The sequence below is a fragment of the Melanotaenia boesemani genome, chromosome 1 (assembly GCF_017639745.1).
Source record: "Melanotaenia boesemani isolate fMelBoe1 chromosome 1, fMelBoe1.pri, whole genome shotgun sequence".
NCBI lineage: Eukaryota > Metazoa > Chordata > Actinopteri > Atheriniformes > Melanotaeniidae > Melanotaenia > Melanotaenia boesemani.
The window spans coordinates 23368888-23382196 of NC_055682.1; the positions used below are offsets into that span (position 1 = coordinate 23368888).

At 37.9% G+C, this 13309-nt stretch overlaps 2 protein-coding genes across 7 annotated transcripts in view; one reads left to right on the forward strand and one right to left on the reverse strand.

The window, feature by feature from the left end:
• Positions 1-2019: 2019 nt before the first annotated feature.
• Positions 2020-3698, forward strand: cmc2 (C-x(9)-C motif containing 2). Of its 6 annotated transcripts, none has more exons than XM_041983721.1 (5): positions 2039-2317; positions 2516-2583; positions 2800-2870; positions 2958-3029; positions 3129-3698. In XM_041983721.1, exons 2-5 carry the CDS (start codon positions 2547-2549, stop codon positions 3210-3212), a joined length of 264 nt encoding a protein of 87 aa, XP_041839655.1. In that variant the 5' UTR covers positions 2039-2317; positions 2516-2546; the 3' UTR covers positions 3213-3698. The 6 variants fall into 6 exon arrangements, with proteins under 6 accessions (XP_041839696.1, XP_041839655.1, XP_041839670.1 ...); XM_041983730.1 differs by having other exon boundaries at positions 2083-2101; XM_041983762.1 differs by lacking the exon at positions 2516-2583 and having other exon boundaries at positions 2020-2101; positions 2759-2870.
• Positions 3699-5716: 2018 nt separating this feature from the next.
• The window catches only part of LOC121638749 (chromodomain Y-like protein 2), a 62449-nt gene continuing 54856 nt past the window's right edge, over positions 5717-13309 (reverse strand). Inside the window, exons 4-7 of the mRNA XM_041983708.1 lie at positions 8480-8652; positions 8171-8381; positions 7877-8020; positions 5717-7785 (exon numbers count right to left, since the gene is read on the reverse strand). Coding sequence (XP_041839642.1) covers positions 7627-7785; positions 7877-8020; positions 8171-8381; positions 8480-8652 — 687 coding nt within the window. The 3' untranslated portion in view covers positions 5717-7626. The remainder of the gene's footprint in view (positions 7786-7876; positions 8021-8170; positions 8382-8479; positions 8653-13309) is intronic.

The window sequence follows — 13309 nt, forward strand, 5'->3', positions numbered from 1 at the left end:
GATGATGATGATGATAGATTTTAGACCTACTAGTGTGTAGTGTGGGTCATAAATAAATAAATAAAAAGTGGTTTTAGAGGATTTTTAAACTGTAAAACCTACAGGCCATGTTTGTGTGTATTGTTTACAGGACAGTGACAGAGTTCAAAAGGTCCTCAACATTGTCACAAGAACTGTCTGCATTCCCACCACATTTGCCTGGTTCCTCCAGAGACACACTTTAGCCCCCTTTCCCCCACTGGTCTTTGAAGGAGCATGTTGGGGATCTGTGAAATACTAAAACAGCAAAGGAGTGGTCACATGTGGGGCCCAAAGGGGAGCAAAAGTCATCAAGAAATCAGGGGGTCCTATGATACAGACACAAGATTTGCACCTGCAAACACAGACACCTGCAATAAAAAACAACAATCCATTGCTCTAATGGTAGGGCGTTCATAATATTACAAAGGTACCTTAACAGCCATTTCAGTGACTGACATCATGGAAGCAACACATTGTGTGCATTAGGCATTTGATGTGATCTTTCACGATGAGGAAGCTGATAGTGATTTAGAGGATGATGTAAAAATCTGTAAAACAGGGACACTGCTGCAATTAATGGAAAACACATGCCAGTTCCTTCCAAATGGATGGTAATGAGCTTCATTTGTATATTAATAAACAAAACACCTAGATGAGGGAGAATTTTCTACAATTAAATGAAGACAAAACTGAGATTATTCTGTTTGGTAGCAAAGAGAAGAGGGTCAGCATTGGTAAACACCTGGAGACTCAGGCTCTTAAAATCACCGACCAAGTTCGTAACCTGGGAGTGTTGATAGACTCAGACCTGACTTTCAGCAGCCACATCAAAGCTGTCACTAAGAAGCTTTTTACCAGCTCAGAAACATCAACAGAATTAAAAGTTTAGTTTCCCAGAAAGACCAAGAGAAACTCATCCATGCATTCATCTCCAGTAGGCTGGATTACTGTAATGGTCTTTTAACAGGGCTTCCTAAAAAGAGCATTAAACATCTGCAGCTCATCCAAAACGCTGCTGCTGGAGTTTTAACCAGGACTAAGAGATCTGAACACATCACACAAGTTTTGAAATCTTTACACTGGCTTCCAGTCAGTCACAGAATAGATTTTAAAATCCTTCTGCTTGTTTACAAATCCCAGAATGGTTTAGGTCCAGAATACGTCTGTGATATGTTCAGAGATTATAAACCTAGCAGAGCTCTTAGATCCAAAGACTCTGGTCAACTAGTCCAAACCAGAGTCCAGACTAAACATGGAGAAACAGCATTTAGCTGTTTTGCTGCAAACAAGTGGAACAAACTACCAGTGGAGATGAAACTTTCACCAAATGTAAAAACATTTCTTTTCTCATGCGCCTATACATGAAATCTTTTTTTTTTTTTTTATTTATCTTGCTTTTAATCATTTTAAAGTAATTTATTATTTTATTGTGATTATGTGTTGATGCCTTTTACTATTTCTAAATATCTGTAATGCTATGTAAAGCACTTTGAATTGTTCTGTACATGATATGTGCTATACAAATAAACTGCCTTGCCTTACTTTTACTGTAATATTTGACCATCCAAAACTCTTTCACACTTCATCCAACATTTACCTAATGACATACAAATTTAAACAGCACTTTAGAGTATATACTAAGTACTTTATCACAAATCATTCTGTGATGGACACATATGAGGCTATGTTAACCATGTATTTATTCATATGACATGGACTATTTGGACATTCTAAATAGACATATAGTTTTAAATTAGGTGTAGACACTTACTGTGAGAGAATTTTTGTGTGAAGGTAGAAATTATGAACAGTATATAAGCCTTAAAGGAAGAGGGGCGGGGTACAAACAACGTAACAGAACCAGAAAACAAAGACGGATATAACTGGCGGTAAACAATCTCGTATTTCCTGTATACGTCCGTATTTATAAGTCCCGCCTCTTCCACAAATCAAACACATTATTGGCGAATTAAATAAAAGCGCGGACGTTGATTGGATGGTTTTGTTGTCACTCAAATTGCCACCTTCAAAAGTTACGAAAGCATTCGCAATCACAGGTAGCATGTCCTCTAAGTTTTTGGTCTCCATGTAGCTTAAATCGGTGTTGTAAATAGACCAGTGGATTATGTAAAAATCAAAAGGGCTTTATAGTAACGTGTATAGTTGTAGTTCCCACCTCAGTAGTTCCTGTGTGGTTACGGAAATTTACTAATACTTCGTTACGTTAGCCGAAGCCTCACAGTTAGCTAACGTGACATTTCACCGCTGTTTGTTGGAAAACCTTTCAGATGACACAGTAAGTAAATACATTCAGGTGCATCAGAATAGTTTATAATAACTTAATGGATGTAAAACAGCAGTCTGAGTTGGAGGGTACACAACCTAATCAGGTCCCTTCAGGTTCACATGAATTTTGAGGATTCACGTTAAATGTAGATGGGTAATGCCACGGTGATACATTTTGTTACAGTGTTTCTCTTTTCTGTGTCTTCAGGTAAGTGCCCACTGGAAACGCCATCATCACAATGACAGATCAGGAAGGAGAGGGGTGGGGAGGCGTTAGTATCCTTTAGGAACCTCCAACAATGTTGACAAACTGTACACAAAGTAGTTCGTAAACGAGTTGTGATTTATTCAGTTTTCACAGTAATCAGAAAGATTTAATGTTGAGGTTGTGCAGGTATTTTACACGTATATTAATACTCTCTGTGCTTCTGTTTGTTGCTTTTCAATACAGTTGAAGTGGTTCAGTAAGCCCTTAACTCATAATGCACCCGGATTTGTCACCTCACCTGCACACTGATGAGTGTAATGAACTAATAACCCTGTTGAAGCAGTGCCACAAAGAGGTATGTTACTCTCCACAATCCTTTGTCTCAGTGTCCCGTTTGCACAAACAAGTTGAACAATATAATCCTCTTTCATGTCTTCATCAGCACAATTTCCTGAAGTTCTTTGGCACGTGTAATGATGTGGACCGTGCCATGCGTCGGTGCCTGAAGAAAGAGGTAATTTTTTTGCTAAATGGAAAAAAAAAAGACTGCTCATATCCTTGTTGTTTAACCTTTTGATCAATGTTTTCTCTTTGTCCTTACCTTTTTAAATAGAGGCTGGAGAAGCGGGAGCGTAGCAAGCAGCATGCACTAGATATGAAAAAGAGACTGAAAGACGGGCCCAAGGAGCATTTCTGAAGAGCATGTTTCTCCAACTTTGCCACTGGCTCTGCGAGTTAATCCCATTCAGATATTGGGACACTGAATTAAGCATGAGACTGTTTAAAAAAGCTTTCACATCTGCTTTTCTCTGAAGACAGAGGAGTTGGAACTTATTGTCTTTGTAAAGTAGTAGTGTGGTTTATTTTAGCATTTTAAAGTCTAAACATCATGAATGTGTGTACATAACGTTGCACAAGACTTGTTGAGTTGAGTTCATGTTTTCATTAGTTTATTGGTTTCTCTGTCTAAAAGCAAACCCCAAAACTGCCTAATGGATTGAACACTCAGTTGAATGGTGGAGCACTGGCAAAAGAAGAACCTGTTTTTTTAGAAGTGGATCTAGCTTGTTACAATTTTCAGATATTTTTAATTGGTTTCCGGTTTGATAAATAGATTATAGGTCTTTTCTCTCTCTCTCTCTCTCACATTACCTTGTATTTACTGTTCATTTGATGGCTGGGGGAAAAAAAAACTTGAGGTAAAGTTTCTTAAATGTTGAGACCACATCCTAGCAATGGCAGGATTGATGAAGCATGCTTTCAGATTGTCTGGGTCACAACTTGTAGTGTTAAAAAGACATTACCGTTGTCACAAAAAACAACAGTTAGATTTTTGGATTTAAGGTAGCCGTTGACCATTAACAACTATTTTCCCATTCTGTTTGCAGAATGTCACCTTTCCATCAAATGGATTGTTGTAGCTGTAGGCAGAAGCCTGTCACCGACACTGTGTCTGGTGGCCGAACCACTCAGGAATATTCTGGCACTTCAAAACTGGCTATGAAAACAGGGAAAATTACTCAGAGTCAGCATAAAAAGGGAGAAAACAATCAAATCCATTTGGTCATTAAGCAGGGATACCAGGAATCCTTCATTTATGAGGAATTGCTTTAAAAACATGACAAGAATGGATGTGGCTGTTGTATCAAAGGGAACAATAAAAAGTGGGGAAAAACCTACACAAGATGCATGCTATTAACATACTGAAGTTAATATATGCCCTAGAAGCTGAAATGTCTTTATAATCAAACACAGTCAGGATATACAACATTAGGTCCTGCTGTTAATTACATGAATATACAAGAATTACCAAAAAAGGGTCAGGTAAAATGTCTGTGTAACAGCTTCAAGGGGGTGAGATGATGGATACAAAGATAAAAGATACAAATTGGTATCAACAAAGCATAGTGAAATTTGGGGGAATAATTAGTCAAATTTGGTTCAAATGGTGGAAGCGAGACAGAGACAGCAATCTTAATTTTCCTTTAAATAATAGAGAAGTATTGTGCTGGGATATGGTGCATTTAAAAACAAAGTAATCAGAAAACAACACTTTTGTGTGAGGTAATGGAGCATGCAGTGTTGGGTTGCAAGAGGTATGACAGACAGAAATATTAAGTTTTAAGAATACAGAAATGAACATCAGAAGTGTCCCAAAGTAGTGCACTTAGTTTTTTTTTAGCAAAGTTAAAGGTGAGTTTCAAGTAAGTTGTTGTGTGTGAGGACTCATCCACACTCCAGAGCAGAAGGTGGCAGTAATGCACCAATAAGCAAAAACAACTTAAAGCAAAGGCATGCTTGGGCTGTGAGAAATATAAATAAAAAAACATGGTGGAAGAACGGTTTATTTGAGCAGCTCACTCATTCTACCAATCACAAGGTATGAATTAATCTTTAACAGATATTTAAATTTTGATGCACCTCTGTGTGCTTTGAGACAGGTAGAGGGAAAAAAGACTGAATGATGAAACACATGACATGGTGAAGGAAAATAAACACAACCACAAAAAAAAAAAAAAAGGAATAAGATTCTCTCACAGTCATTACTGATACACTTGAATTTGTATCATCCATCACTTCATACATGCTGTGATGGGAATTTGGATCCAAAGTTTAAAAGAGCAACAACAATTCAATAGAGGCTTTTTCTATTTGAGGTGACATATTTTACACAACAAAAATAAATAAATGAATAAATACATAAAGCCCCCTGTCTCGGAGGATCAGTGTGACTACACCCAACAGGCCTGAGTGATTTGCATTCACTGATGCAGCACAGTAGTCACATCACACACTTCCTTCTCACTTCATCTCTGGGCTCTCTAGCAAAGCAGGAACTGAGAAAATTAACTGTTGTTTACAGCCAGTGGAGCAATCAAACAGAGTGAATGCTGGGATATCACAGAAAACAAAACAAAAAGCATCTGGCTTTCATCAAGACATGTCAAAAAGTTTCTTCACACACTTCACAACATGGCAGTTCAGATTTTGTCAGTATAATTTCCACAGTGTGGCAATTTTAAAATTTGGATAAAATTATATCAGTTTGTTTTGTAATTTAGTCCACTAACTAATAGCTGAAAATTCAAAAAGAAAAAGGCTTCATTATACCATTAATCCTTTCAGTAATGTATAACCACATATGAAACTGATGATTTGTAAGCAGCAATATGGTGCAATAACAGTCTCCTATGTTCCAGATACATTTTTTTTCTTTTAATCAATCCAGTCATACCTATAAAGAACAGTGAAATTAGTATACATTAAAATAACATGCCTTTGATCATTTGCATTTGATAATATTAAAAGGGCAAACATTCAAATAGAAAAAGTCACTATAATTATGCTTTTTTCTTTACGAACTCAATTACCCATCAGAAATTTTTAAAAGGACAATTTATAAAGACTGGTGAAGTGTTGCGGTGCCTGTGAAGCAAAGGAAACCACGTGGCACTACAAAATCAAATGGTTATCTCAAATAAATACAAAAATAAACTGCAACATTTCTGACAATACTTACAATGCTGGTAGAAAACCTACCCTGAAGCACAAGGGTTTCACACAGGCAACACATTTATACAATATATTTACATGCAGTTAGTTACAGAGAGCAGTCAACATTGTACATATATTTATACAGAATTCTTCACTGTAAAATGGACGAGTCCTACAAAACAGTTTACACAGACCGACACACATTTACATTTTGGTAAAACAAAATAGATCCCTAAATATAGTACACACTGCAAAATATAAACTTTCATGAAACCTAGAATGATCACATGCAGATAAAGGACAAGTTTGACTCGAGAAACATTCATTTTTAATTTCCATGATTTTCACTGACCTTTGAGGACCAAGCTATCATCTTCTTCTTCTTATGTGTCAGGTATCAGCAGTAAAATAATCAAGTTGACTTTTTTCCCCTCAACCTAACATTCACATTTCACTGAATAAATATCTGTGCTGCTAAATGCAAGTTGTGTTACATGTATAGACCATCAGAGCATTACATGTGATGCTACAACTGTATGTGTCTCTCCAATAAAGTGGGACAATACTGTGCTATACTTTTTCTTGCTATGTGCTGACAGTTTTATTTACTTATTTTTCTTTCTTTTGTTTTGTATTTAATGTCATGTCCCCACATTTAAAAGAATTCTTCTTGCATCTTACAAGTCTGCCCTGGAAATATAAAATAAAATAACAAATAATAATAAAAAAAAAAACCCTCAAAGATAGCCCATTAGCATACATAAAAGAGAATTTGTACCTTTGTCTGTTTTGCTGCAGATGAAAAAAATTAAGGCAGAGGGATGTTAACGATATAATTATTCCATTGCTTGTCTTTCAGCAAAATCCTAAGACAGCTTTAATCTTGATTAATAAATTCAGTGAAAAAGAAAACGTCTCTTCCATGTATTAACGACATTATGGTGAGAGGAATGAGCTATGCAATGAAAAACAAAGTTCTATTTTCTTCAAAATATCAGTGTTCTATGGTCTTACAATGACAATAACACAAAAGTAGTCATTGAATCTGATTCACAATCATGTATAAGCCTCTGAGGAAGGTTTTCTTCAGGCCATACAGAGGGGAGCGAATGTGCATGAGCAACAACAGTGGCTTCATGCAAAACTTTGGTTTACACTTCAGCTGCAGACAATAAGCAACTAAAAGAAAGTTTTGAAAAATATTCTTATGTACATGAAGAAATTAATTTACACACTTAAATATATATTGATATATTATGATTTTATCATGTGCAGTCAGACATAAATTAATTGCATACATCCTTATGACAGTACAGAAAGACTCCCTGCTCTGAAGCAATGCACATTCGTCCCTTCAATGTTTGACTGTAAGTACAGACAATGCATATCTGGACAGCAAGTCTCACAAAAAGACGTTTTACAAAAGATGATCATGAAGGAATTTTCCCGGTTCTTAGAGATGTAAGCAAACAGAGCTCCAGAAAATCCTCCTATCTGATGAATGGAAAAAAGGGCCCTCAGTGCAGTTTGACATCATGGTGCTGTTGCCCTGGATGTCCCCCTTCAGGCAGCCTCTGACACACACCAGTCACCTCTAACCTCCTGGGTGTGGATGGTTACTTTTCATGTGTTTTATTCTGAAGGTAACTGAAGAGTGCCTCCAGTCCTTTGGTTGAACACCACAGCTGCTTCAGCATCTGACACTCTTTCTCATTTACTTCTTCCAGGACAGGCATGAGGATGCTCCTCACCAAGCACTTGGATTCTTCTAAAACCTTTCGAAAACACAGACACATAGATGAAAGACTCATTTGGTTATATTCAGCTGATAGATTTGCCCTTTGGATTGTTTAGATCAGGACCTACCACTGCATTGCATGATGCCATTTCCTTCACGCGCAGCATCACTTCTTGGTTAAATGTGGTTGGCCAGAACACTTGTGACACCAGACCTCGACTGCACGCTTCTTGTGCTGTTAATTTTCTTCCACAGAACAGCATTTCATTAGCCTGCATTGAAGGGAAATACATAGTATGTCATGCAATTCTAATGTTTGTTTTGGGTGACAACCAGTGTCCAGGTGGTTAGAAAAAAGTGTCAAATAAATCAAGTGGACTTTTCAAAAAGTCTGGAAAAGCCTTTTTTTCCCAGGGACCTACCAGAGCAACACCCAGGATTTGTGGGAATGTGTATGAGGAACATCCAGACGGGGTGAGGTGGAGGCCTGCACATGGTGTTTGGAACCAGGCCCTCTCACTGGCCCACACCACATCACACAGTGGCAGGATGGATGCCCCCAAGCCCAGGGCAGGTCCATTTATTGCCACCACAATGGGCTTCTTGAAGTGGATGAATGCCAAAACAAAGTCTCTAAAGGGGTCACAGAAAGATCAGTGCAGACTCCGTCTAGACTCTAATAGCATGTGATAAAAATTGTCAGGTTCTATAGTGGATAGATTTCCTCTTACCGTACAGCATCTGCGATGCGGCTGCTCTCTTTTCTGCGGTCAGTAGACAGACGCCCTATTAGGTAAGATGGCTCCAGGCCGCTGCAGAAGACAGTCCCCACAGAACTGAGCAGCAATAACTTACTATCATCTGCAGCTGCATTGCCCAAAGCGCGACAAACTTCTTTCATGATCTGTGGAGAACAAGGCAAATGTGTATTACTTGCCTGATTTCAGAGAGAATGGTCAACTCGTGACTTAACTTTCCATGTTCAGTTACAAATTGGTAACACTAGTTTATGACTTTGACAGTGGCTGATTTGCTGTGAGCAAAAACTGCCAGCGACTTCAAAGGTGGTACTGAAGGCTGTAGCTGAGTCAACCTGTGGCAGTGAGGGATCTCATCTCATTATCTGCTCAAGCAACACTTACTCTTAGAGACTGCATGGTTTCTTTGTTTTCTGCAGAACCACAAAAAAGACAAAGCAATAAATACAATTTCGCCCCTCAAGGGTATTACTTCTTTAACAGTGACATTACAGTAAGTTGAACTGAGCCATTTTTTTACAGCTTAATGGAAAATGAGCTGCAAAAAAAAAAGGAGAACAAATAAATTCCCTCCTCTTTGGGAGAGGCCAACATTGGAAATAACTACAGCTAAAGTTCCTAGTATAAAACATCATTAGTGAAGCCTTCAGCCACTCAGGAAATTGATGTACTATGACAGAAGTGGTAAGCAGCTGGTGCATCCAGAAGACAGCGACTGCAGCCAATGACCTAGCCCAGCTGAAGTTCCCACAAGGTTTTTTTTTTTTTTTTTTTTAATAATGTGACTCGATGATGCAGCTCAAGTGATAAGTCAACCAATTCCAACCAGTATGTGTTGCTTCAAGACCATTACTTATCACATCAAGTCAGCTCTTTGCAGCACCACATCAAGTGGAATTCATCCACTGCCTCCACTTGACCCAGTGCACAACTTGACAACACTTGAGAACAGATTGACAGCAGTCCTTCCCCCTGCAGCACATTAGCTGTTAATCCTCCTGCGGTGCTCTTCGGTCGATTGCTTTTTCAAACTGGAAATCACTGTTATGTCACAATGCCAAATAAATTGTTGATGGACTAGAAAGTTTGGGCCCAGGTGAGACTCACATTCTTATCTTACCTAAAAGACAAGGAAATGCAGGGAAGAAAAAGTTTAATCTTAGATTTTGTATCCTTAGTGTGGGAATTGACATTGTTATATTTAGTTATAATTTCTCTGTCTTACCATTAAATCATAAATGGTTTCACCCATGACATCTCCACTTCAGGATGTGAATTAAACTAGAAAGCAAAGACTTTACTTCTAGCTTTTTGATGTCTGTCTGAGTGGGGTGAGAGTGTGAGTAGATATTTACATGTCAATTTGCTGAGCAGCTCGTTTCTTTGACAGCCTGCTAGCCAGCACCATCTGACTTAACTATGCTGACAGCACCAGCTCGCCCACACACTTTAAATCTCTAAATAAAATAAAATGTTCCAAATTTATTGCTCAATTTACAAGAAAAAATGAAAACAAAAATGAATGTAAAAAAAAACAAACAGGCCTCAGTTGAGTACACTGGAGTAAAACATTTCAACAAATGGAATCAATATGTCTGTAAAGAGAGAGAAGTTTCCTGCCAGTTAAAGCCAAATATGCAACATTAGACATAAAAAGGCGAGTGTTTGGCCTGTGTCTTGTGCACTCAGGATGGAAGAGGTAGCCGACCCAGTCAGATCTGATAAGAAATTCTCTGAAAGGCCCAGCCCCCACCCACACCGCCACACCACTGTCTACAGTCAATCAGCACACACTGTTTCAGCATTTTAATCAGATTATCACCCTTGACCCATATTAATCATTCAACCTCAAAGTGAACTTAATTCTCTATGTCTGATCAAGCACATAATCTGTCCCCAGTTTTAAATGGATGTGCATTTTGTGTGTGCACTTGTTTTACCCATTTTGTGGGGACATAAATCTTTTCAAACAGTACCGTTATAGTGACTCGTCTCTCTCTAGAAGTACCAGAAGCAGGTAATCCAAACACTAATTTAACAAACTGATCAATCTATCTTACAGATGTAAGGGTAATATTTAGAGATAGGATACATCTCTAGGAGATTAATCTGACTGTGTAATATCCTCAGGAGTGATGAAATCTGTGTGTGAGAGCCAATGATGCTGTTTCAGGAAGACGTATTGAAATCCTGCTCACATATGTTAAGCAAATTTGGACAGATGCAAGAAAAAAAAAAAGAGCAGTCAATGTGACATTTGTGTGCAGTCAGCAGCAATCTTGAGGATGTTGTGAAAATAAATAAATGTGTTATCAACTACTCCTCCAGTTCCAAAAAAGTTGACATCCTGTGTAATTTCTAAATAAAAGCAGAATGCAGTGATTTGCACATCATACACTGTAAATAAATAAAATATTCACAATAGAATACATGTAAAATCAAATGTTTACAATGCAACATTTTATTCTTTCATGATAAATTAGCTTTACAATGGTTTATCTTGAATGGTAGCCGCATATCTAGTTGAGACAGGCAATGTTTACCTCTAGAATCCTCTCTTCTTTTATCACATAATAATCTGTTAACACCTGGGAACCGAGAAGAGCAGCTGCTGAACTTTTAGCTCAGTGTTTCTCAATCCAGGTCCTCAGGACCCACAGCCCTGCATGTTTTAGATATGTTCCTACTCCAACACACCTGATTCAAAATAATGAACTTCTTCTGAACTGCTTTAGGTGATGAAGGTTGTCCCATTCTTGCCAGATATGGGAATCGAGCTGCTCAACAGTTTTGGGACTTCGCTACCACATTTTCAGCATTGCCTTTCTGAAATATGCAAGACCTGCTCTGAAGGAGATAGAAGCGTAGATGCTTCTAGATAGAGGCAAATGCTGCTTTAAAACATGTATATACCTTTTCTGCATTGATAGTGTCTTCCCAGATTCCACAGGCACTAATTTAACCCCATACCATCATTCATGAAGGTTTAAACTGAACACTGATAAGTTCCTATCTTTAATCTGGAGGTTGGGATGTCCATGATTTCCAAAATGGTTTTCAAATTTGGATTTGTCTGAACACCAAACAGTTTTCCACTTTGCCTCAGTTTATTTTAAATTAGCTTTAGCTCAGAGAAGATGGAGGAGCTTCAGGATCATGTGTAGACAATGATGTGCTCCACAATGTGCAGACAGAGTTGTTTGCAGTTTGCTGGATCTCTGCACATCATACTTCTGAAGCAGAGGGAGTCTGTGAAAACTTAAAAGAGCATCAGAGTTTCATAAGAAGTGCCTGCTGTTTACTACAGAGGATTTCCTACAAAATATTGAAGATGATTATATTTGATCTGCTCTGTATCTAATTAATTTTGACACCATACACATGTTGAAAAGGCTCAATTTTGAGCAAAACCATTTCCACACTTATGTAAAAATACTCAAAAAGATGAAAACCATTGCAGGTTCATGCTTATATGATGGCAAATATAGCATTATTATGTGTCTATTTGCATTTAGATGCTTAATTTAGATATTATGTTGAAAAGTAAGAGCTTGGTAGCAGCTACATTTTATCTAAAGCGCTATAAGGCAATGCTGTTCAAAGTAGTATATTCAAAACAAGGTGTTATGTGGTAATTTTGTTAAATTTTTACAGGTTATTAAAGCCAGGGCTTAAAATAAAAAAAAAAAAAATCCTGAGCCTGAACTTTTTTCCAGTGAGCGGAGGAGCAGTGGATCTGATGCATACACACTATAGGCAAACAACGTTTGGCTTTGTGCTTGGCAGGGCATAATATAACCTACATTTCAAATGTGAATTTTAGAAAGTAAAGGTAGTAATGTTATAAGGACATGTGAAACTTAGTCAGGCTAATTAATTTAAATAATTAATTTAGCAATCATTTAATTTCGTAAAGGGGAACTCATAAAAAAACAGTGAACTTTAGGTAACATTGTAATTTTAAATTGCAACATTTCCATCGTTTTGTTCAAAACAATATCAAATTAGGTTATAGAAAATACAAAATAAACAAATGCAATTTAATACACTAAACTACAAGTCAGTTCAATTAACAACAGCAACAAAAAGGTTAAAGTGCTCCAAGACCTGATTAAACTGCATAAGAAATGGATAGAAAATAAAAACAGTTTACTTCAGAAACTGAGAACTGCTAAACTGAAGCCTCCAGTGCAATCACCACAGCTCACTGACACGTTTTTCTTTCCTGTTCTATTTAATCTTTCTTTTTTGCTTGGGCTTTGACTCCTCTCCTTTTTAACATGGATCAGTCACCGGGGCCGCTACGTCAGCTGTGGCTGTTGCTCCCTGCAAACGACTTATATGTTGGGAGAGCGCGAACTGCTGCCGGGGTCTCCTTCGTGGCGTCATAGAACTTTTTTTTTTGCCACTAGTTGCATACACCAGCTTCTTCGAGCACAACACAGAAACAAGTAGGCCTACCTGGCCTTCTTAGTTTCTGGCACCAGCTCCCAAAAAGCTTGTCGTCTCCACCCCTTCTTCTATCCATGCCCAGCGCCATTTGGTTCTAAGGCCGTTGTCAATTAGGACGTCTTTCCCTGGCTTCATGAATTTACTCTCCTTTTTTCTGATTTCAGCGAAACAATCATCGGCTTGGATGCTGCGTTCAAGACCACTCGGAGATAACGTTCACGCTACAGGTCAACTCGGCGTAGAAAAACGAAGTGTGGCATATGCCACTATTTGCTGAACACTGAAAACATATGCAGCAGCAATTTCTGCTTATTTTCGAAGATGAATATGTGTAATTTCCAACTTTAACAT